Here is a 24541-nt window from a genome sequence, read left to right as displayed (position 1 = left end):
TAGGATGTCTTTTCTGCTGACTAAACAAGCCTCTCCTGCCAAGCCTCTCTCTGTTCCACTTCTCTGTTTTTGTATTCGGGGCATCTTCAGAAATCGTTCAGTGATCATTTATGATGTTCTCAAGACTAGTAGGTGCTGAGTGGGCCCAAATTCTAGGACAGTGAGGGGGGTCTTAGGAGGGGTCCTAGCTGTAAACCCAGGAGTTGACTGTCATGAAAGCATGTCTCTAGTCATTTCCCTTTCATCTTTTATAAGATCAGCTTTCAGAGTGGGTTTTCTTTGGGCCATTGGATTCAGTTCTGCCAACAGTGGCCAGTCTGTTTGTTCTTGTGCTTACTCCAGAGGGGTGAAGCACCCTGACTGCTATCAGAGAGCCAGGGCCCCTGCTGGAAGAGATTGGGCTTCCTTTGGCAGTCACTTAAAAGGCAGGCAGCACATTTCCTCTCATTCTTGGGAAGTATCCCTAGAAATTGATCATCGACTTCGTTTCTTTAGCATTCACTTATTGCTGTGTAACATAATTTCCCTTCCTGATTTCATTGCTGATCTGTAGTGTTTGATGAGAAAAAGAAAACTCTCTTTGGACAACTGAAGAAATACCCTGAGAAGCTCATTATCCACTGCAAAGACCTTCGAGTGTTCCAGTTTTGTCTGAGGTACACAAAGGAAGAGGAAGTCAAAAGGGTAACTAGTTGCATGTGTTTTTAGGTTTTATTTCCCATCAGGTTTTCCCCACTAGCTCTAGTTTTTGCTTACGTTGCATGAAGGTTAAGGGGAGGCTTTCACTCTGTGAACTTAAAATTGGTTGTAATCCCATATTCTTTGATTAGAATGTGAAAGGTAATTTGATAAAGCATGCCTGTGTATCATCTTGGCACATGCTACCTTTAATACTTCAATTCATAATGTTTTTATTCCTGGAGCCACTAAATGGTGGGAGGTGGTAAACCAGGTCAAGAGGCGGTAGGGGAAAATGAAGGAAGGATGAGACAGCTAAAAGTTACCCCTATTCTCCCACTTATGACAGTCTTTCCACAAGACAGCAGTGATGGAGAATTCCAACTTCTATGAGTAAATGAGTTTACCTGTGGGAGGTAGTGGTTGTGCATGGAAAGGAGGAAGTACACAGGTCAGATGAGCAAAGCCAAATAATCATATATGCTTTTGGAGACTAAGTAAACTTAATCTCCTGGTTGCCACAGCAAGTTGAGATATGCAACTGGGTGAACTCAGAAAGTAGTTGTATCAATTTGATATTTGTTGTAATTTCTAAGGTTTTTTTTTTTTTTTTTTTTTTTTGAGACTGAGTCTCACTCTATCACCCAGGCTGAAGTGCAGTGGTATCCAAGATTTCTCTTATTAAGATATTGATCTCAGACTTTTCCCTCTGATGGTATAAATACATCAGGGGAAACCTTGCAGGAGGCCTGTTCATGTATATTGTCTTGGCTACAGTGAGTTTGCACACTTAGTGGTAACTCCTTAATTTTCTTTAAGAGAGTGTGGTAGTTCAGTTAGAATAATAAACATGACTGGTATCTATTCTGAGCAAGAAAAGAATAGTATAGATACAGAAAATTTCCTGAGAAGACAGGAACTTCAGTTTGAACAATGGTTTTAGTCACTTTTCCAAATATACTTTAGTTTCACACGGTAGACAAACAGAAAGTGTGATAGATTGATTTCTTTCCCTTATCTTCCATAAGAAGGTCCTAAAGTCCTCAACAATGGATCAGAACAGCTGTGTCTTGGTTATCATCCGATATCAGTTGTAAGTCTTTGACATGTCAGAGTTTTGGAGTATCTGACTTAATGTGGCACTTACCTTTTTTAGCACTTTGTTTTTGAGAAATTAGACTATGTTTTAAAATTTTCCCTAGAAATTAAGAGTTCTTAGAAAACCTGACAAACTGGGCTAGGCACGGTGGCCAATGCTTGCGATCCCAGCACTTTGGGACACCAAGGTGGGTGGATCACCTGAGGTCGGGTGTTCGAGACCAGCCTGACCAACATGGCGAAACCCTGTCTCTACTAAAAATACAAAAAACTAGCCGGCATGGTAGCACATGCCTGTATTCGTAGCTACTCAAGAGGCTGAGGTAGAAGAATTGCTTGAACCCAGGAGGCGGAGGTTGCAATAAGCAACAAGAGTGAAACTCTGTCTCAAAAATAATAACAACAATAATAGGCCAGGCAGGGTGGTTCACGCCTGTGATTCCAGCACTTTGGTAGGCTGAGGCAGGTAGATCAGTTGAGGTCAGGAGTTCGAGACCAGCCTGGCCAACATGGTGAAACCCCATCTCTACTAAAAATACAAAGATTAGTTGGGCATGATGATGCAGACCTGTAATCCCAGCTACTCTGGAGGCTGAGGCAGGAGAATCACTTGAACCCAGGAGGCGGAGGTTGCAATGAGCAACAAGAGTGAAACTCTTGTCTCAAAAAATATAATAATAATAGACCAGGCATGGTGGTTCATGCCTGTAATTCCAGCACTTTGGGAGGCTGAGGCAGGTAGATCACTTGAGGTCAGGAGTTCGAGACCAGCCTGGCCAACATGGCGAAACCCCATCTCTAAAAATACAAAGATTAGTCGGGCATGATGATGCAGGCCTGTAATCCCAGCTACTCTAGGTGAGGCAGGAGAATCGCTTGAACCCAGGAGGCATAGGTTGCAATGAGCCAAGATCGTGCCACTACACTCCAGCCTGGGCAGCAGAGTGAGACTCTTCTCAGAAAAATGAAAAAAATAAATAATAAAAATTTTTAAAAAAGAAAGAAAACCTGACAAAATGGTAGCGTCCTGTTGATTTGGCATTATTCCAAAAACTAATGTCATAGATACAGAGCTCAAATGAGAATTAATGTGTGGTCCATTGGAACCCCTTTGGCATGACTGAGAACCTAGACACCTTGACTCTTGTCTCTTAGTGTTTATCTGTCAAAAGCATAACTATATCCATTGTTCGATTTTTTTTTAGATTGTCAGTGGCATAATTCATCATACCCAGGCTCCTAAACTGCTTAAACGATTGTTTCTGTTTTCCTATGCAACTGCTGCACAAAACAATACAGGTAAATATCTTCTGGGTTCTAATTTGAGGGTAAACAGAAGCCTTCTAATTCCCACTTGAAGCCAGTGGGGGAAAACCCATCTGTGGGTTGTTTTGTTTTTTTCTGTCTCCTCTACCAGTTGGTCACCCCTTGCTTGAGTGATTTATTCAGATATCTACATTTTCTTTCCTGTGATTTTCTTTTTTTTTTTTTTTTTTTTTAAAGATTGAGTCTTGCTTTGTAGCCTAGGCTGGAGTGCAATGGCGTGATTTCAGCCCACTACAGTCTCCATCTCCCGGGTTCAAGCAGTTCTTATGCCTCTCAGCCTCCTGAATAACTGGGATTACAGATGCCCACCACCATGACTGACTAATTTTTATATTTTTAGTAGAGATGGGGTGTCTCCATGTTGGCCGGGCTGGTTCCAAACTCCTGACCTCAAGTGATCCATCCACCTTGGCCTCCCAAAGTACTGGGATTACAGGTGTGAACCACTGGGCCAGGCCTCCTGTGATCTTTGTTTACCTTCTTTTAGGTTTGTCTGCTTGCTTTTTGCAAGGGATTGTTTGATTGGTTGCATCTTATGAAAGATTAGATCAAGGTCTGGGTACAGTGGCTCACGCCTGTAATCCCAGCCCTTTGGAAACTGAGATGGGTGGATCATGAGGTCAGGAGATGAAGACCATCCTGGCCAACATGATGAAACCCTGTCTCTACTAAAAATACAAAAATCAACTGGGCATGGTGGCGTGCACTTGTAATCCCAGCTACTTGAGAGACTGAGGCAGGAGAATCGCTTGAACCTGGGAGATGGAGGTTGCAGTGTGCCAAGATTGTACCACTGCACTCCAGCCTGGCAGTAGAACGAGACTCTGTCTCAAAAAAAAAAAAAGAAAAATAAGATCAATATATTATAACTAGGAATATGAGACTATAGGGAAACAAAATTGAGAAACGTGTAAAATACCATGTTTGTCCCTGGGTTCTTTTTTCTATTTAAATATACTTGATTTTATTTCATGAGACTATAGAGAATTTCTTGCATTCTAGGAAGTTTTTAAACAACCAGAGCATACTTTATAGCAAATATTTTTGGGGAAATGGGACAGTTATACATAAGAAAAGCACATCCAGCAACTAATTTAGTAAGACAAAACTTAAAGTTCCCAGTGTTTTTCATTCAGTTTGGTGAAAAATAGAGCAATCTTTTAAGAACAAAACTCTGGTCATCTGAATTAGCCATTAACAACGCCTGGCATTGGATGTGTTTTCACAGATGTCTGTTTTCTTCTTGTTCTTTCGCCTCAGTCTGTTCACTTGTTCTGTCCATTATTCTTTTTTTTTTTTTTTTTTCTGAGATGGAGTCTCCCACTGTCGCCCAGGCTGGAGTACAGTGGCATGATCTTGGCTCACTGCAACCTCTGCCTTATGGGTTCAAGCAGTTCTCCCACATCAGCCTCCCAAGGAGCTGGGATTACAAGCGCACACCACCACGCCCGGCTAATTTTTGTATTTTTAGTAGAGGCGGGGTTTCACCTTGTTGGCCAGGATGGTCTTGAACTCCTTACCTCAGGTGATCCACCCGCCTCGGCCTCCCAAAGTGATGGGATTACAGGTTCAAGGACCCGTTCGTTACTCCTTTTTTTTTTCTTCGAGACAGGGTCTTGCTCTGTCGCCCAGGCTGGAGTGTGCTGGCATGATCTTGGCTCACTACAACCTCTGCCTCCCAGGTTCAAGCAATTCTCCTGCCTCAGCCTCCTGAGTAGCTGGGATTACAGGTGTGTGACACCACACCCAGCTAATTTTTTTGTATTTTTAGTAGAGATGGGGTTTCTTCATGTTGGCCAGGCTGGTCTCGAACTCCTGACTGTAATCCTCCCTCCTTGGCCCCCCCAAAGTGCTGGGATTACAGGTGTGAGCCACCTCGCCTGGCTCCTTCCATTACTCTTAACACGAAGTTGATGTTGAGTGATCCTGAGTCCTGTGTACTTTTTGTCAGCGAAGTGGCAGTGTGTTTTTTGTTGTTGGGTTTTTTTTTTTTTTTTGAGACAAGTCTCACACTGTCACCCAGGCTGGAGTGCAGTGACGGGATCTCATCTCACTGCAACCTCCACCTCGTAGATTCAAGTGATTCTCCTGCCTCAGCCTCCCGAGTAGCTAGGATTATAGGCACATGCCACTACGCCTGGCTAATTTTTGTATTTTTGGTAGAGACAGGGTTTCACTATGTTGGCCAGGCTGGTTTCGAACTCCTGACCTCAAGTGATCTGCCTGCCTTGGCCTCCCAAAGTGCTGGGATTACAGGCATGAGCCACCATGCCCAGCCTAGCAGTTTCTTTTAAAAGCACACAAGGCTTTGTCATAAGGCTTTCTGGAAGGCAGAGTTGCTTTGTTACTATCCGTTCTTTTAGTAAATGTGTATTGACTGCTTGCTGTTAGCCAAGCTCTGTGGGTATATGGAGATAAACAGGACTAAATCCCTGTCCTCAAGAAGTGTAAAGTCAAAAAAAAAAAAGAAGCGTAAAGTCATATAGGAGAGGAAGCTGAGTGATGTGTCCTCTGTGGAGGCACCCACCCTCTGGGGGTGGGTGGACTATCGGGGGAGAAGCCTGGGCCTTAGTAGATAGTGGAGCATCTGGTAGGCTTAAAGGAGTATTTTGGGCAGAGGGATTGGCGTGTACAGAGATGTAGCTATCTCAGAGAGCATGCTGCATTTTGGGAACTATGGTGATTTCATAGCAAAGGTATAGATAGGTTTTGGTGTCCATTTGACCTGTGTTCAAATCCTGGCCTTGCTGCTTTCTGGCTGTGTGATCCTGTTGATGACACTTAACTCTGTTAAAATAAGAAAACCTCTGCTTTATTTTAAAAATAGCAGCATTAAGTCTTGTGAGAACTATAAATTGTTAATGGATGGCACATAAGGTGCAGTCATTAATTGGGAGTTAATTGAGAGTAAAACTGCATATTATTGAGGACGGATTATGCTCAGAGAATTACACTGACATAAAATACACTTCCCAGTAGTTTTAGGTTGAACATAAAATTTGTCCCTTAATTCATTAAGTTTATCTTTGTGAATGACAGATTTTTACTGTAGCTGTGTATACAAGTGCTGATTAACTGGGTGCTGACTTAGAGTTTGTGGCAGTATGACATATAGAAAGATGACTTGTTGATTACTATAATTTATATAAACATTTATTGAGTGCACATTTGCAAAATCGTATTCTACTTTCAGGAATTCTGATTTTCCTTGTATCCTGATTTTTGTTCTGTACCCAGCATAGGACACTTTCTCAGCCTGCCGGCGTATGTGGATCAGCATGCCAAAACCCTTACCTTGATCAACCTTGGCAGTTTCATTACCTTCTGGTGGCTTTTTGCGCCAGAGGCCCAGGATATGTATTAATAGCATCTTTCATTCTGATTTAATTCCACTCTTCTTCTACTTCCTTCCAGCCCTCATTTTTTTTGAGAAGTAAAGGTTATAACTCATAGATGCTAATTGACCAAATAGCTTTTTCATTGAATAGGGGTTTGTAGAGGTGGGTGCTTTGCAATTTGATGCCTTTAATTATTCCCTGGCTTCATAATTCACAAATGTGTTTTGGTTGGAAGGTCCTAAATGCTTATGACATGGCATTTTAGGGAAGGACTTGCTTGTATTGCCTAGAAGATGGCCTACTGTGGTAAATGGGAATGTGGTTACTACTTTATATCCATGGGGAATTTTTTTTTTTTTTTGGTGGGATTTGGAGGGGCAGGATTAGAACTTTACAGAAATTTATTTTATAGTTTCCTGGGTTTGAATCCCGCTTCCATTACTACCTAGCTTTGTGACATAGGCAAGTTACTTGACCTTTCTGCGCCTTATCTGTGAAATAGAGGAAATGATCATACCTGTCATATTATCTATTCTATAGGGTTGTGAGGATTGAGTTAATAAAATGTAATATAGGCTGGGCACAGTGGCGCACGCCTGTAATCCCAGCACTTTGGGAGGGCCAGGTGGATGGATCATGAGGTCAGGAGTTCAAGACCAGCCCTACCAAAATGGTGAAACCCCGCCTCTATTAAAAATACAAAAATTAGCCAGGCCTGTTGGTCGGTGCCTGTAATCCCAGCTACTCAGGGGGCTGAGGCAGGAGAATCACTTGAACCTGGGAGGCAGAGGTTGCAGTGAGCCGAGATCGCGCCACTGCACTCCAGACTGGGCGAAAGAGCGGGACTCCATCTCAAAAAAAAAAAAAAAATGGTGTTATGTTCAGAACAGTACCTAGTACCTAGTAAGTGCTCTATAAGCACTAACTATTATCATCATCATCATTATTCTTATTTTTACTATGATCTGGTTTTATTAAAAGGAGCTGGGGTAATTTTTGTAAACCCTTTGTTTTTCCCAGAAGGCTTGGTTTTTTAGATGTGCAAAGACTTGAACTGTTTGTGATAGAAGTTGTGTATATACTCAAAGCTATTGTACATGTGTAAATACCCAGCAAGCAGTGCTGTGGCTTGGGAGAAGACCAAGGACAATCTGCTAGTCTGCAAGAGCAGTGCTCCAGGGCATTTTGTCCTAGTAGGTAGTGGCAGGGCTGGGTTGGGGATAGAAGTACGTGCCCATAACCGTGATTCAGCCCTTGGCTAGCAGGCCGTGATCCTCACCATGGCTATCATCTGTTTATGACCTTCAGGAACCAGTTGTCACACTAGACAAATCCTCTTACAAGCAGTGCATCTTCAAACTGAAGGAGGATTTACATTGAAGAGCCTGAGATACTATTCAAATTAGTTGGCCGTCTTATGCACACATTGGCAGGGCTAAAAATATTTTGTCACTTTAGCATTTGTGCCAAGCCTATATTTTAGTGCTTCACATGATCTTCTTGTGTTATATAAATTAACTCATGATCAGATGACTAGAAATGGAGCTATAAATTACTTTTCCAAGGAGTGGAACTCAGTTCCTACGATGTAAAAAGACTGAGCTGGCCGGGTGTGATGGCTCACTCCTGTCATCCCAGCACTTGGGGAGGCTGAGGCAGGTGGATCACTTGAGGTCAGGAGTTTGAGACCAACCTGGCCAACATGGTGAAACCCCATCTCTACTAAAAATACAAAAATTAGCCATATGTGATGGTACGTTCCTGTAGTCCCAGCTGCTCAGGAGGCTGAGGCAGGAGAATCACTTTAACCCAGGAGGAGGAGGTTGCAGTGAGCCAAGATGGCACCACTGGCCACTGCACTCCAGCAGGGGCAATAGAGCAAGACTTCATCTCAAAAAAAAAAAAAAAGAAAAAGACAGAGACTCAGTCATAATTTTGGATTAATGACAAAAAATGGGACAAGGTTGGGATTAAGCAATTTATTCTGCTCAGATAAAAATGGGCTTAGTGGAGGAAACCAAAACCTAAGGAGGGACTGTCACATAATGAAAATACCAGTGCTTCATGGAAGGATTTTATTGTCTTTTACATTTTGTTCTCTTAGTCACTGATCCCAAGAACCATACCGTAATGTTTGACACACTTAAGGACTGGTGTTGGGAACTGGAACGGACCAAAGGCAACATGAAGTACAAAGCAGTGAGTGTCAACGAAGGCTATAAAGTCTGTGAGAGGTAAGCTTTCCATGCTGGGGACATGCTGTACAGTTCACCCATTGAAAGTGTTCAGTGTTTTTTAGTGTATTCACAGAGTTGTGCAGCCATTACCACAGTCAGTTTAGAACATTTTCATCATCCAAAAAGGAACTCCATACCCACTGACTGTCACTCCCCATTTTCCCTGAATGCCTCTCTGTACCTCCCCAACCCTAGACAACCACTAATCTACTTTTTGTCACTATAGACTTGCCTATTGTGAACATTTCATATAAATGGAATCATATCATATGTGATCTTTTATGACTTGCTTCTTTGACTTAGCATGTTTTCGAAGTTTGTTTATTTTGCAGCTTGTATCAGAGTTTCATTCTTTTTTATTCCTAATATTCCATACTGTGGATATATTTAATTTATCCATCTATTAGTTGATGGACAGTTGGGTTATTTTCACTTTTTGCCTCTTTGAATAACGTTTTTTGGTTTTTTGTTTTTGTTTTTGTTTAAGATGGGGTCTCGCTCTGACACCCATGCTGCATCATGCTGGAGTGCTGTGGTGCCATTTCAGCTCGCTGGAACCTCTGCCTCGGCTCAAGTGATTCTCCCACCTCAGCCTCCTGAGTAGCTGGGACCATAGGCGTGCACCACCATGCCTGTCTAATTTTTCTATTTATTGTAGAGATGGGGTTTCACCATGTTCCCCAGGCTGGTTTTGAACTCCTGGGCTCAAGCAATCCTCTTACCTTGGCCTCCCAAACTTCTAGACTTACAGGCGTGAGCCATCGTGCCTGGCCATGAATGATATTAATATGAACATTCAATTACAAATTTTTGTGTAGATACATGTTTTTATTTTTCTTGGGTATATTACCTAGAAGTGGACTGCCAGATCCTGTGGAAATTTGTGTTTACCCTTTTGAGGAACTTACAGACTTTTTCACAGAGACAGTGCCATTTTACATTCCTACCAACAGTGTATGAGAGTTTATTTCTCCACATCAATACTAGCTTTTTATTACGTACTTATTTATTTATTCATTTTAAGACAGGGTCTCTCTCGGTCCCCCAGGCTGGAGTACAGTGGCGTGATCACAGCCTCTACCTCCTGGTATCAAATGATCCTTGCACTTCAGCCCCCTGAGTATCTGGGACTACAGGTGTGCACTACCAAACCCGGGCTAATTTTTGTATTTTTTGCAGAGACTGGGATCTCGATATGTTGTCCAGGCTGGTCTCAAACTCCTGGACTCAAACCATCCTGCCACCTCAGGCTCCCAAAGTGCTAGGATTATAGGCATGAGCTACTATGCCCAGCCATTCTAGGTTTTTAAAGAAAATCTTAAAGTGTCTCTTAAATACTCAAAAATGAATTTGTATATTTGTATCTTTTTATTGTTGCCATTATTGTATCTCTAAGTGTAAAACTTAAAAAAAGCATGTCTGAATTTATATTATATATTTTCTTCCCTGTTTTTTTTTTTTTTTGAGATGGAGTCTTGTTCTGTCACCCAGGCTGGAATGCAGTGGTGCGATCTCGGCTCCCTGCAAGCTCTGCCACCTGGGTTCACGCCATTCTCCTGCCTCAGCCTCCTGAGTAGGTGGGACTACAGGCGCCCGTCACCACGCCCGGCTACTTTTTTGTATTTTTGGTAGAGATGGGGTTTCACCATGGTCTCGATCTCCTGATCTTGTGATCCACCCACCTCGGCCTCCCAAAGTGTCGAGATGACAGGCGTGAGCCACCGTGCCCTGCCTTTTTGTTTGTTTGTTTGTTTTTCGGAGATGGAGTCTTGCTCTGTCGCCCAGGCTGGGGTGCAGTGGCACAATCTCAGCCCACTGCAAGCTCTGTCTCCTGGGTTCACGCCATTCTCCTGCCTCAGCCTTCTGAATAGCTGGGACTACAGGCGCCTGCCACCACGCCTGGCTAATTTTTTGTATCTTTGGTAGAGACAGGTTTTCACCCTATTAGCCAGGATGGTCTCAATCTCCTGACCTCATGATCCACCCTCCTCGGCCTCCCAAAGTGCCAGGATTACAGGCGTGAGCCATTGCACCCGGCCTTTTTCTTCCCTTTTATTGAGCACTTCTTTTATTCATTCAGCAAAAATTTTTGAGTGCCTACCATGTGCTTGGCAGTGTCCTAGCTATTAGAGATGGCAGCAATCAACAGGGCACCTGAAAACCTGTGCCCTCCTGGAGCTATCATTCTGGAGGGAGGAAGATGATGGTAGAATAAAGAAGTAATTATAACATGTTAAAAGATAAGTGCTGTGAAGAAAAACAGATCCAGCACTTGGTTAGGGAGTGCTGGAGGTGGTGATGGGAGGGTCAGTCGGGAAGGTTTTGCATGGTGGGAGTAAGGTTTTGCGTGGTAGCTTGTGAGCATAGGATAGTGAAAGAAGTGAAAGGTTGAGTCAGAGGACACCCAAGGGAGGAGCATTCCAAGTGAAGGGAGGAATAAGGGCAAAGGCCTGTGTGAGGAACAGCAAGGCGCCCAGGGGTGGAAGAGGAGCAAGCAAAGGAGAGGAGTGGGAGATGATGGGTCCAGAGACTTTGTTGTGAGGACAGTGATAGGGAGGCTGAGCAGAGGCAGATATGATCTGACCTACTTTTTGTTTTTTTCCTTTTTAAGACTAGAGTTTCGCTCTGTCACCCAGGCTGAAGTGCAGTGGCACGATCTCGGCTCACCGCAACCTCTGCCTCCTGGGTTCAAGTGATTCTCCTGCCTCAGCCTCTTGAGTAGCTGGGATTACAGGCACCTGCCACCATGCCCCGTTAATTTTTGTATTTTTAGTAGAGACGGGGTTTCACCATGCTGGCCAGGCTGGTCTTGAACTCCTGACCTCAAGTGATCTGCCTGCCTCGGCCTCCCAAAGTGCCGGGATTACACGTGTGAGCCACCGCGACTGGCTGACCTACATTTTTAAAGCATGACTGTATAATCTGTTTTCAGAAGCTTGAATATTATCATTTTGGAACATACTCTCTAACACCCTATTAACAGAGTCATACAACTTTGTATTTTTGTGGAGCTCTTTGTATCATGGTTCTGATAGGCCTCTTCAGTAATCAGTTTTGATTTTGATCATTCTCAATATTTACAAGGTTGCTGCCACTGGACCCCTCGCCGCCGCCCTGCAGTCCCTTCACAGTGTGAGCTGTGGTGACAGTGGGGAAGGGCCTGCCAGGGTCCTGACCCCCCACCAAGGACCTCATTATCAGCCACACCCTGTTCTTTTCTCTTTCCCGGTTTTAAAGCTTGAAAGGATAAAGCTAGCTCTTGCTCAGAAAGAAGTTAGAAACCCCTGCTCCTAGGAGATAATAGTTTGTAATTAGATGTTGATACTAACGTAAGTTCCCAGAATTGTTTTTTAAAAAAAATCCTGCCACATACTAATTAGTTGGCATTTGCATAGGTGTTAGCATGTTAGAAATATACAGGAAAAGCTCTGTGGTTTGTTTCCCCCTGGACCACTGTAGTCTCTGCTCCATGGTGTCCCCCATCCACTGGTGCCCCAGCATCCATTCTCCATGCCAAGCAGGCTACTCCACACGCCTCTCATGGTACTTGTCCCCAGCTTCAGTGGCTTCCTGCTGTTCTTGGTATAGAACAGAGCCCTCAAAAAGCACTCTAAAGGCCCTTCATGGTTTGACTGCAGCTTTGTGTCCCACCCCTCTGGCCATACTGACCTCTCTGCCACAGGTCTTGCCCACAGGCTCCTGTCTGGAAGTCCTTTTTGCTTCTAGCTGCACAAGTATAATTAACTCCACTTCAGTTGGATCTTACCCCAGCTACCGCTTTTTTTTTTTTAAGACTGAGTCTCACTCTGTCACTCAGGCTGGAGTACAGTGGTATGATCTCAGCTCACTGCAACCTCCGCCTCCCAGGTTCAAGCGATTCTCCTGCCTCAGCCTCCCGAGTATCTGGGATTATAGGCATGTGCCACCATGCCCAGCTAATTTTTGTATTTTTAGTAGAGATGGGGTTTCACCATGTTGGCCAGGCTGGTCTTGAACTCCTGATCTCAAGTGATCTGCCCGCCTCAGCCTCCCAAAGTGCTGGGATTACAGGCTTGAGCCACTGTGCCCAGCCCCAGGTACCACTTTCTTTGCGAGCTTTCCCAAGACTAAGTCAGATGTCCTGAGTTTTCATTGCTCTGTCTGCCCCTCTTCACAGCACTCCCTGCAATGGCAAGTTTGTTGTTATTTTGTATCATTTGGTTAATGTGAGTTTCTGCAGCCTACAGCTCTGTGAAGTTAAAGGATGCTGTTTTTGTGCATTGTTATATCCTCAGTACCCAGCACGTTGGTTGGCTTCTAAGAGGAGCTCAATAAATAGGAGAATGAAGGGAAAGCCCTCTTTGTGTTTAAAGGGGGACCTGCAGTCAGTTTGGGTAAGAACAAGGAACTATCTACTTCACTTTCCCACAAGGTCAGAGCTGGCTAGTTCGGTGCCACAGGTGTCTTCTCTTTCTCGTTCTTCTCCTAACCTTTCTCTCATCCCACTTCCCTGTAAACGCATAGGATGGTATGTGGCCTCGTGGAGTGTGTACCACACAGAGGGACCTAGGAAGTGTTGCAGGCACAGGAAGACATTGCTGTTCTGGGAGGTTGTGCCTGAGTAGATACACAACTTTCCATGAGTAAAGTCATCTTGTATTTGCAGGGACTGTTTACTTTGTGTTCTAAACTCATCTTAGTGACTGAAATGACTGCTTTCCAAGGAGGGAGGATTAATTGCTTTATCCAATGGGAATCTCACAGTGGGGACTCTGTGGAATCCACCTGGAATTAAGTAGTCAGGAGAGGGCACCTTCCACACCCCTCACTGACTACAGGATTCTTCGTTTCTGTACAGCCTACTCTGCTGGGTGATGGATGGGATATTTGCCAATACATTTGGGTTTTTTTTTTGGTTTTTTTTTGTTTTTTTTGGTGAAAGACTATCTGTAAGAAAACCAACCAGTGAACTAATAGTTTAAAATATTCAACCTCACTAGTTGGGGAAGACATGGAAATTTTTTTAAAACGATGGGGCCCCAGTCCAGCTTTGTAGCATGAGCCACTGAGGAAGGAGCTCAGGATCTGGTTTGAACAACTGCACAGGTGACTGTCCTGAAAAGGTTGAGAAACAGTGGCCTGTTTGTAAGTTACCATCTAGAGCAGTGCATCTCCGTTTAATGTGTATCTAATCATTGGAGGCTCCTGTCTAATATTCAGAATCTGACTCAGTAGGTTGAGGGAGGCTGGAGGGTCTGCAGTCCTCATCAGCTTCCAGGTCACGCTACTGAAACTATGAGTAGCAGGATCTTCTGGAACAACAGTGTTCATCCCAACTGCTTACCTGGAGAGCTTTTAAGCTTCTGATTTAATAGTTCTTGGATGGAGCTTGGGCATTGGTAATCTTTTAATCTTCCCACTTGATTTGAATGAGTAGTCTGCGTTTTAAGAGCAGTTGATCTGTGGAGAGGTTTTTACTTCAGTGACTACACCTGAAAAAAGGATGCCTTACCAGTCACCCATTCAGGCAGACTTACAATAAATATTTCAGGAGTACTTCAAAACTTCAGAAGGCAAACATTCTTCACAGTTTTGATGGTTTGAAGTGTCTTAGTGACCATTAGTTCCCAAACCTGGTTTTCCATCACAATCTTATTGGAACTTTTTTCTTCATTAAATTACTTTTAAGATTTCTTGGTTTTGGATTTTTTTTTTGAGACAAGGTCTCGCTGTGTCACCCAGGCTAGAGTGTAGTGGCATAATCTCTGCTCACTGTAACCTCTGCCCCCTGGGCTCAAGTGATTCTCCCGCTTCAGTCTCCTTAGTAGCTGGGACCATAGGTGCCCGCCACTATGCCCGGCTCAATTTTTTGTATTTTATATGACTATAAAAAATGTATATCTATATTTTATTTGTATTTGTATTTTTATATTTTTAGTAGTAAGGGGGTTTTGCCATGTTGCCTAGGCTGGTCTTGAACTCCTCAGCTCAGGTGATCCACATTCTGGGATTACAATGTGAGCTACCATGCATGCCCAGCCCAAGGTTTTTTTTTTTTTTTTGAGACAGAGTTTTGCTCTGTTGCCCAGGCTAGAGTGCAGTGGCACAATCTTGGCTCAGTGCAACCTCCATCTCCTGGGTTCAAGTGATTCTTCTGCCTCAGCCTCTCAAATAGCTGGGATTACCGGCGCCCACCACCATGCCCGGCTAATTTTTGTATTTTTAGTAGAAACGAGGTTTCACCATCTTGGCCAATCTGGTCTCAAACTCCTCACCTCGTGATCCACCCACCTCAGCCTCCCAAAGTGCTGTGATTACAGGCGTGAGCCACCACACCCAGCCCATGTTTTTTTAAATGCAAAATTTCAAGCAGTATAAAAGGAAAGAAGATATGATGAATTCCCATTTACTCTAAAGTACCCAGACTCAACCGTTATCAACTGATGGCCAATTTTGTTTTCTCTATACCCCCACCTCCTTCACTTTCTCTTGGATTGTCTTGTTTTAATTTTTTAAAGACAGGGTCACCTTAAGTGCAGTGGCACAGTGATGGCTCATTGCAGCCTTGAATTCCTGGAGGCTCAAGTGATCCTTCCAAGTAGCTGGGACTACAGGTATGTGCCACCATGTCCAGCTAATTTTTTTTTTTTTTTTTTTTTTTTGTGGAGATGGGGTCTCACTATGTTGCCAAGGCTCGTCTCAAGCTCCTGGCCTCAAGCAGCCCTCCCACCTTGGCCCCCAAACTGTTGGGATTATAGGCGTGAGCCACCATGCCCAGCCAGGATTATTTTGAAATAAATTCCAAAGTTTGTGGCATTGCATTCACAAATATTTCAGTATATATTTCTAAGAATTAAGGACTCTTTATAAATATAAACATAAGACCATTATCACACCTTTCAAATGTCCCATTAATTTTTTAATATCCAGTTACTGTTCAGATTTTTCCCAGTGTCTTACAATTCTTTTTTTTTTTTTAGACAGAGTCTTGCTCTGTTGCCCAGGCTGGAGTGCAGTGGCACGATCTCAGCTCACTGTAAGCCGCACCTCCCAGGTTCACACCATTTTCCTGCCTCAGCCTCTGGAGTAACTAGGTCTACAGGCGCCTGCGGCCACCCCCAGCTAATTTTTTGTATTTTTAGTAGAGAGAGAGTTTCACCATGTTAGCCAGGATGGTCTCAATCTCCTGACCTCGTGATCTGCCTGCCTCGGCCTCCCAAAGTGCTAGATTACAGTTGTGAGCCACCGCATTCGGCCGTGTCTTACAGATTTTTAAACTGTTTCTCTGTCATCTTTTTAATCTTTTTTAAAATTAATCAAGATTCAGTGAGATTGGTAGGTTTGTTAAATTGCTTCATCTGTAGATTTTCAAGCCATCATATTTTTCTTGCAATGTGTTGAAGAAACTTGACTGATAGTTTTCCACAGCTTGGGTTTTGATGATCACAGCCCCGTGGTGATATTTATTTGTTGCTCCATCTCCTATGAACTGATCCACATCACACATGCAGCATGCATACAAACGCCATTGATTATTTTCCATTGTAACTTAACACCATAAGCACCTTACTTCTTGTGAATCTTTATTTCAAGCTCTTTGGGGGAAAGATGCTTACAGATTCTTATAGATTCACAGTGATAGAAACTTAGGCAGTTTTCTTATTAACAGAAACCTGCATCTGCTGCCTAAGAGATGATGTCCCCATGTAACTTTGATCTTTCATTCTGCCATGTCCTACTACTTAACAGGTTGGTTCTTTTTAGAGACTAAATTTTCTCCTATAGAAGTTGAAGTCCCACTGCTTGGGTTCAGGTCCCTGCTGCACTGTATGCTAACTAGTTGTGTAACCAGGGGAGAGTCTTAGCAGCATTGTGTCTCAGTTTCTTTATCTGTAAGATGGAAATAATATTACATATCTCATAGAATTGTTGGGAGGATTAAATGGATAATATTAAGTAAATTAGAACAGTGGTTGGTACACAGTAGCACTTAAATGTTCTTGTCAGAGCACTTGATAAAATGTCTGGGCAGCAAACATCATAATTACTGTTTTTCCTATTAGTTTAACTGACAACAACACAGATGCTTATTCGGCTACTATATGATGAGAACAATACTCCCAATTTCATAATTCTATGCTTTTAGGTATCGTATTTTCCTATCCCTTCATTTCTGAACAAGGAAACAGACCCAGAGAGGTAGAATAACTTACCTGGGGTTGTACAGAGTCACAGGCAGAGCCACAGTTTGAACTTAGATTCCCTACTGATTTGTCCAGAGTGCTTTATGCCACACCGAGAGCAGCAGTTCCTCTGAGCTAGTTCTCAACAGGGAAATATGGTCCCGTCTGCTTAATGCTTTGCTTGTATTCATCGTATTCATTGAAATTGAGCTTTCATATTTTGTGAATTAAGTGTTGTACTAAAACTTGATGACATTTCTTTCTTCTAGATTGCCAGCATACTTTGTTGTCCCCACCCCTCTTCCTGAAGAGAATGTGCAGCGCTTTCAGGGTCACGGCATACCAGTAAGTGTATCTGGGAACCCTAAGAGACATGGGTCGTGCATTGGTCTATCCTGGCAAAAATGATCCTACTGAAAGCCCTTGGCTTTGGTTCTAGAGTTTGTTTTCAGTCCAAGAGCAATCCAAAAATATCTTAGGGACTCCCTAGAGGAGTCTCTTAAACGTGATTGGGACAGAGTTCTAAAGTTTTCACAAATGCACTTGAGTTTTTAGAAGAGACATTAATGGAGCTTTAAGAGGATCATAGATCTGTCTGGTGTTGAAAGCAAGCCTGGTTTAACACCTAAGTCATTTTGAACCTGAGCCAAACCACACCAAGGGTAGTAGGATTTAAGCTTCTTTTTGGCCCCCGCCGTTAATCTTCGTTCGGGCATGGTGGTGTTTTCTCCCAGAGAAAACATGGAGTGCTTCTTAGTTTTCACAGAGTAGAGTGGGATTGGAGCCATATTTAATGTGTCACTGATCAAAGAAAGCAAGACTCTGGCAGTTACTCCAGTTTCTAATTGGTGGTTGGGAATTGCCAGACCTGCAGGGTATTTAGTAAGGAATGAGAATTATAAATAAATGCTGTGCTGTGTGCACAGCTGGTTCACCAAAAGGGTCACTCCCATATGGGTGGAGGTATGGTTAAGCAGGGTCACATGCCCAGAAGCCCTTGGAGGCCACGCAGGTAATGAGTATGACCTTGCAGTGAACCAGAGGCCCTCTGCCTGGTCTAGGGGGACATCTCTTCAGTGCCAGCCAGTATGTGCCACATGGGAATATAAGCCAAGTGTTGCCAGATGTCCTGATTTTTCAGGAGAAGCCGTAGATAACAGATTCTTTTTTTTTTTTTAAACGAAGTTTCTCTCCTGTTGCCCAGGCTGGAGTGCAGTGGCCCAATCTCTGCTCACTGCAGCCTCCGCCTCCCAAGTTCAAGCAATTCTGCTGCCTCAATTCTCCTGCTTAACACTCTGCTTGTATTCATCGTATTCATTGAAATTGAACTTTCATATATAATGAATTAAGTGTTGTACTAGAACTTGATGACATTTCTTTCTTCTAGATTGTCAGCATACTTTGTTGCTGTAATCCCCGAGTAGCTGGGATTACTGGCGCCCACCACTAGGCCTGGCTAATTTTTTGTGTTTTTAGTAGAGACAGGGTTTCGCCATGTTGACCAGGCTGGTCTCGAACTCCGGGCCTCAGGTGATCTGCCTGCCTCAGCCTCCCGAAGTGTTGGGATTATAGGCGTGAGCCACCATGCCTTGCCTAGATACAGATTTTAATGTGAGTTTTCCTGATTTCTAAATATATGCCACTGATTCAGATGTTTAAAAGCATGTTTTTGGGCCAGAGTTGGTCACAATGAATAAAATTCATAATTTTTAGTTCTTTATGAAGGACATTCTCAAGTGAAACTTGTTTTCTGCTGGTGTGGCAGTCAGGAATACAGTGAGCATCAGTACAGTTGAGTGGCCCTGCCTTGATTGGTACTCTCACCAGCAATTTTACCACCACTGCTTTTGTACCATCAGTGCAAGTCACCACGGTACATATGACAAAATTATATCTTAGTATTATTATGAAAATATCTGTGGCCTCTCAGACCACCTGATAGGATCTTGAGACCTGAAAACGAATGCGTTAGAGGAATGAAAATAAGAGTCTCTATCTTTCAGTCTTTCATAGAGGGATCTAGAAAAGACAGTTTGCTTGCTGGGCAAGGTGGCTCATACCTGTAATCCCAGCACTTTGGGAGGTCAAGGCGGGCGTATCATGAGGTCAGGAGATTGAGACCATCCTGGCTAATACAGCGAAACCCCGTCTCTACTGAAAATATTTAAAAAATTAGCCGAGCGTGGTGGCGGGCATCTGTAGGCCCAGCTGCTCGGGAGGCTGAGGCAGGAGAATGGTGTGAACCCAGGAGCCGGAGGTTGCAGTGAGCCAAGATCACGCCACTGCACTCCAGCTTGGGCAACGGAGCGAGACTCCATCTCAAAAAGAAAAAAAGAAAAGAGGGTATGCTCTGTGGGAAGAAACAGAGGTGAACTGTTCACATATGTAGGAATAGGCTGCTTCTCTATCCCTGCAGTGTGTGAAGTGTAGATGCTCTGCTCTGCATTCTAGTGAGGCCTTGGGCCTGAGAAGTAGCAAGTGTTCTGATAAGATTTGAGTGACGAACCTGAGGCATTACTTTGATAGAAACTGTGGCACGTACAGGGCACAGTGACTCACGCCTATAATCACAGCACTTTGGAAGGCCAAAGCAGGCAGATTGCTTGAACCCAGGAGTTTGAGGCCAGCCTGGGTGACAGAGCGAGACTCCGTCTCAAAAAAAAAAAAAAAAAAAAAAAAATAGTCTGGTAAGGTGTCACATGCCCATAGTCCCAGCTACTCTGGAGACTGAGGTGGGAGGATCCCTTGAGCCAGGAGTTCGAAGCTGCAGTGAACTGTGATCATTCCACTGCACTCTAGCCTGGGCAACAGAGTAAGACTCTGTCTCAAAAAGAAAAGAAAAGAAACTGTGAGAAGGTGTTCTGATTTCATTAGTTATTCCTATATTTATACATCCCAAAAGTTACAGTGGAGTTTGTGTGAATGGACAGCAAAAAAGTATTACACAAGATGGAATTTATACATCTACCCAGGAAGCATAGAGCCCCCAATCTCTCTCTCTCTTTCTCCCTCTCTTTTCTTTTAACATAAAATTTTCATTTGACTGGAACATTAAGATCACCAGAAATGGTCTTAAGCAAATTAAAAGGTAATTTATTTTATATTTGGAATGGGTGAAATTACATACTTTAACCTAGAATACCCAATCCTTTTAAATGTATACAGTACCTCTTTAAGCCTCTTGTTTTTAGTTTTGTTTAAGACAGGGTTTCTTAACCTAGGCAGTATTGATACTTGAGGCCAGATAATTCTTTGTTGTGGGGGCCATTATTGTAGAATATATAGCATCAGTACTGCCAGTAGCATTTTCTGAGGTGCCAGTAGCACCCCTGCCCTGTGAGTTGTGACAACTAACAAATATGTTCAGACATTGCCAAATGTCCCCCCTTGTGGGTGGGGTGGGGGGCAAAAAATGCAGGTTGAAAACCCCTGCTTTAGGTGATCTGGACTGTTTTCTGTTTAGCATATGTCTCCTCTGACTCTTAAGAGACTTACAGAAAATATGACAACTAGGTAGTGTGAGTGACTGTAAGCCCATCTCTGGCTTCGTCTTGACCTGTTCTTCTTTCTGTTGTTCGTATTGAACCTACTGGTATTTACACTTATTCTCCATGCTTATTTTTGTTGTTAAGCAGATAAGAACATCCAACTATTTTCTCTTAAACCATGTATTTAAGAGATTTGCAAAAACACAAAACAATGCTGTTTATCTTCCTGTATGATTTTGGTTGGAAAATGTTATTTACAGTAACAGGTAATTGGTAATTACTGTTTTAAAATGAATTAGTATTTTAAAAGTTTCTCAGTTTTAATTTCTAATGTGGTAAATATCAATAGCTATAGCTTATGTAGACACAAGCTCTTCAGGGTCCTCAATAATTTTTAAGAACATAAAGGGGTCTAAGACCAAAAAGTTTGAGAACCACTGATCTGCAAGATTGCATGTACATATATTTTCTCTAGGACCTGGCACATAAGCACTCAAATCAATAGTAACAGGTAATTTGCAGTAGGTGCATAGGAAGCTAAGATTGAAGAGATAGTTTGGGGCTAGATTATGAATGATCAATCTTTCATTCACAGAATCTTTAAAAATTGTGGTAAAATACACATAACATAAAATTTCCCACAGTGACATTTAGTATATTCTCAGTGTTTTGCAACCATTACCACAGTCTGTTCCAGAACATTTCCACGTCTCCATGCTGTCTACCCTGGCTTTTCACCCAGTCTGTTCTTTCCTGCCTTCACTTCTTTTCAGGGAAGACCTGTATAATTTGTCAGTTTATTCATGTCCTTGCTGCTATTCTAAAGGCTTTGGCTGCTGTTCTTCAACCCTGAGTATCTTTTTTTTCCTCTGGGGCAAATGAACATTGCTATGGATTATTCAGACCAGACAGCAAACTGTGCTTAACAGGACTCGTGAAAACCACTGGTGATGCTTTGTCCTGCCCAGCAGTATGCTATTTAACTGCTTTTGGTTCCTGTATCATTGTTCTCTACGTGAACAGGTTTTCATCCTCTTTAAGTTTTTTGTATCATTCTTAACTCCCAGTGATGACCTTTTCCGTAGTCCAGCGGGATCCAGGACAGCGACAAGAACTCCCTCAGCTTCCTTCTATTCAGTCTCCTGTTGTTACTCTCTGGGCTTCCGTTTCCTTCATACAGAATCTGGATCTCTGTCTGGGCTCTTGATTGCCTCGTTTGGAGCCCAGTTCCATTGGCCTTCCCTCTTCCATGGTTGCCTTTCCAAAGTCTGTTCTGCTGTGTCTGTTCTTGAAGACATCCTTCTGTCTCCCTTAACCTGAGGCACTTCCGTAGTAATCAAGGGGCTGTCTTGTTCTGCCTGTACTGCCAAGCATATTTAAAGAGTCTATACTTGTTTTCGCTACCATTTTGTCTTGCAGCATGACTTCTACTCCCCACACACTGTGGACATTTCCCTCCCAGAAGTCCTTATGCAGTGTGCAGCCCCAGTTCCCCACATGACTGCAGTGTTTGACTCCGATGACATTGTCTTTTAAGTTCCTGCCCTGGCTTTGGAAACACTATACTCCCTTGGCCTGCCGACCTCCTTCATGGTCCTTTACTGGTTACTTACGCTGCCTTCTGCCTCAGATTGTAGATGTTCTCTTAAAGCTCTGTTTTTGACTCTATTAAGAGAGGGACCTTAAAATGTACCAAATAATGAGTATTCCTTTTTTTATAAAAACAAATAAGATTAACAAACTGTGATTCTTGCCTGTGAAGTTACTCATACTAAGAATTCTGGCCCTCACTGTTACCAGAGAGAAATTGCAGCAATAGAAGATATTTTGCTAAATTTCTGTGAGGAGGCTCTCTGACCAGGAACTTTGCTTGTTTCTATTTACTGTTTCACGCAGATAATAGTAAGGGAGTTGGCTCTTCACGCCTCAGATGAGATGAGATAGTTATGATTGGAAGTTATTACATGTGCCCCAGATGGAAAATGAGTTATAGTTGGATATCACCAAGGGACTATGCTTTCTGCCCCTTCTGCTCCAGAAAAGGAGATAAAAAGGGTTAAGAACACTTAGTTTCTTAGGACTCACCATCCAGTCATGGCTAAGAGTATCTCCCCCCATCAAGTGAGCTGCGCCAACTAAGGGGGGCACAATTGCCTGGGCACCAAAATTTCACCACCTTAGGCAGCGAGCTGAAAACTGTGTGGTGGTTTCTGCATATCACTTAGCATGGCATTGAGAAAGGGAATACAAGAGCAGCAAAGGGCCCTTTGATTACCTTAGTGTTCTAACACTTCCGCCTCATCATGAATCTTCAAGTATGGCTTGGCCCCAAGAGGGGAGTTATTGCTGTTTTCAGTAGTTCCTAAAGCAGTTCTGTGTCGCTCTGTCCTTGCTCTCTGGGTGGACTCATCATCACCCCCACTGCAGCAGGCCATCAGCTCCTATGTCTAGAGCTCTAGGCCTGTTTTCCTCTCATTTTAGGGGCCTCCTGAATATCTACACATGGAGGTCCTGTTGGTACTAGACACCCATATGTGCTGATTTCATCACCTTCCCCAGAAATCCCAAACCAGTTTCCCTTTGTGATTTTCTAAGTGTAGTGCACAATATCACCTGGATTGTTTTGCTGATCTCTAACTCTTGGTCTAGGCCACTGCTAGCATATCCAATGCATGGTTTGTACCTGGCAGATGAATGGCAAAAAGGTGTCGCCTTTGGGCAGCTGAATTATAAAATGTCTTTCTTTCCTCCAGGTTTACCTTTGAGCCCAGGCCAGTGGCTTGGTCAGCAAAGCAAGGGCTGGACCTTAGCCACCCTCAAGCACTTAGCCAGGCCTTTATGCAGGACTCAAAGTCCACAACTATACTCACCCTGTCCAACCAGTCTGTCTGGCTTCTCCAAGCTAGGCTCCACTGGCAGATTACTTTGCCCCAAGATCTGTTCTAATCTCCTTTTGTTCCTGAAAAACAAACGAACAAAACCCCCCCACTGTATCCTGAAAAAAGCCTGAACACCTTAACCTGTTGCCAAAGCAGAAGAAAGCCTAAACGGCCTCACCTGCCACTCTTGGTCACTCATGTGACTTCTTCCTCCTTGCCTTGTTTGTGTTGTTCCTTGAAATTTCTTTCTTCTGTTATATAATACATCCTACCTTCTTTTTTATTCCTAAGCGTATTTCCCTTTTGAAACTGAGCTCTGAAGGAAGACACAGTATCTTAGTATCTTTGTGCCCTCTCGCAACCTAATGTAGTGCCTTGCATGTCGCAAGTCTTGAATTCAGTTATGTCAAATAGCCAACATTCCATTCTTCCTTGTGTGGATTTTCTCTAATGAGAGTTGCCCCCTTTTTGCCATCCATATACAACACAGCCTTTAGAGTCACACTGGGGCTACTTCCTGTACAACTTGGGAAAGTCCTTCCATCTCTCCAAGCCTCAGTTTCTTGCTATTAAGGGGGATAAATAATTATACCTATCACGGAGAGTTACCATAACAATTAAATGAGTTAATTCATGTAAAATACCTGACGTGTAATGAGCTGCACTTGAATGATAGCTACTATCCTAATAATAATAATAATAATAATAATGTTGTTGTTGTCATCATCTGGGTTACCAGCTGATGATAAGTCAAAAGGTATATGTTAGACCATAAGTCTGTGTCTGACTACCTAGACCTGTTTATTTTTTAAAACTAAATCATTCTTTTTCGTTGTGACTAAATACTCCCAGGCTTAATAAAGTTGAGTATGTCCAGCCATTTCATACTGAAGTTACAAATTTCCATGTATGCATTTAAATGCTAAGCTTAAGTGTCCCCTGTTGGGTTGTGTTTGTTATATCTGGTAAATCTTTATTTGTTTCTACAGATATGGTGTTGGTCCTGCCACAATGGAAGTGCCCTTTTGAAAATGTCAGCCCTGCCCAAAGAACAGGATGATGGCATTTTACAAATCCAAAAGAGCTTCTTAGATGGGTCAGTACTAGTTCTACATTTTGTTCTTGTTCAGTTCTTGTTTTCCAAGAAGCAGGCAACAGCTCTTAGTAGTATGTCTCTTTCTGTTTACCTACTGGTAGCTTAGTGCTAGGGGAATACAACTTACAGTGATCATTTTGAGTTAATTTGAAAGGAGTCAGTATAACATCATAGTTAAGAATGTCACCTGCGTTGTTTTTAGAGGTGCACACTAAAGTCTTCAGCAGGGAGGTGACATG

The 24541-nt window shown here is 43.0% G+C and overlaps 1 protein-coding gene across 2 annotated transcripts in view; it reads left to right on the top strand.

Moving 5' to 3' along the window:
* MTMR12 (myotubularin related protein 12) overlaps nt 1–24541 on the top strand; it is an 87244-nt gene that overhangs the window by 43174 nt on the left and 19529 nt on the right. For both annotated transcript variants that reach the window (XM_023216550.1, XM_023216551.1), the window contains exons 5-9: nt 554–684; nt 2982–3075; nt 8545–8674; nt 17109–17184; nt 24196–24302. In XM_023216550.1, the coding sequence (XP_023072318.1) occupies nt 554–684; nt 2982–3075; nt 8545–8674; nt 17109–17184; nt 24196–24302 (538 nt within the window). The remainder of the gene's footprint in view (nt 1–553; nt 685–2981; nt 3076–8544; nt 8675–17108; nt 17185–24195; nt 24303–24541) is intronic.

The sequence above is a fragment of the Piliocolobus tephrosceles genome, chromosome 4 (assembly GCF_002776525.5).
Source record: "Piliocolobus tephrosceles isolate RC106 chromosome 4, ASM277652v3, whole genome shotgun sequence".
Taxonomy (NCBI): Eukaryota; Metazoa; Chordata; class Mammalia; order Primates; family Cercopithecidae; genus Piliocolobus; species Piliocolobus tephrosceles.
Note: the sequence above shows the minus strand (reverse complement) of the source record. Positions and strands in the feature narration are given on the sequence as shown.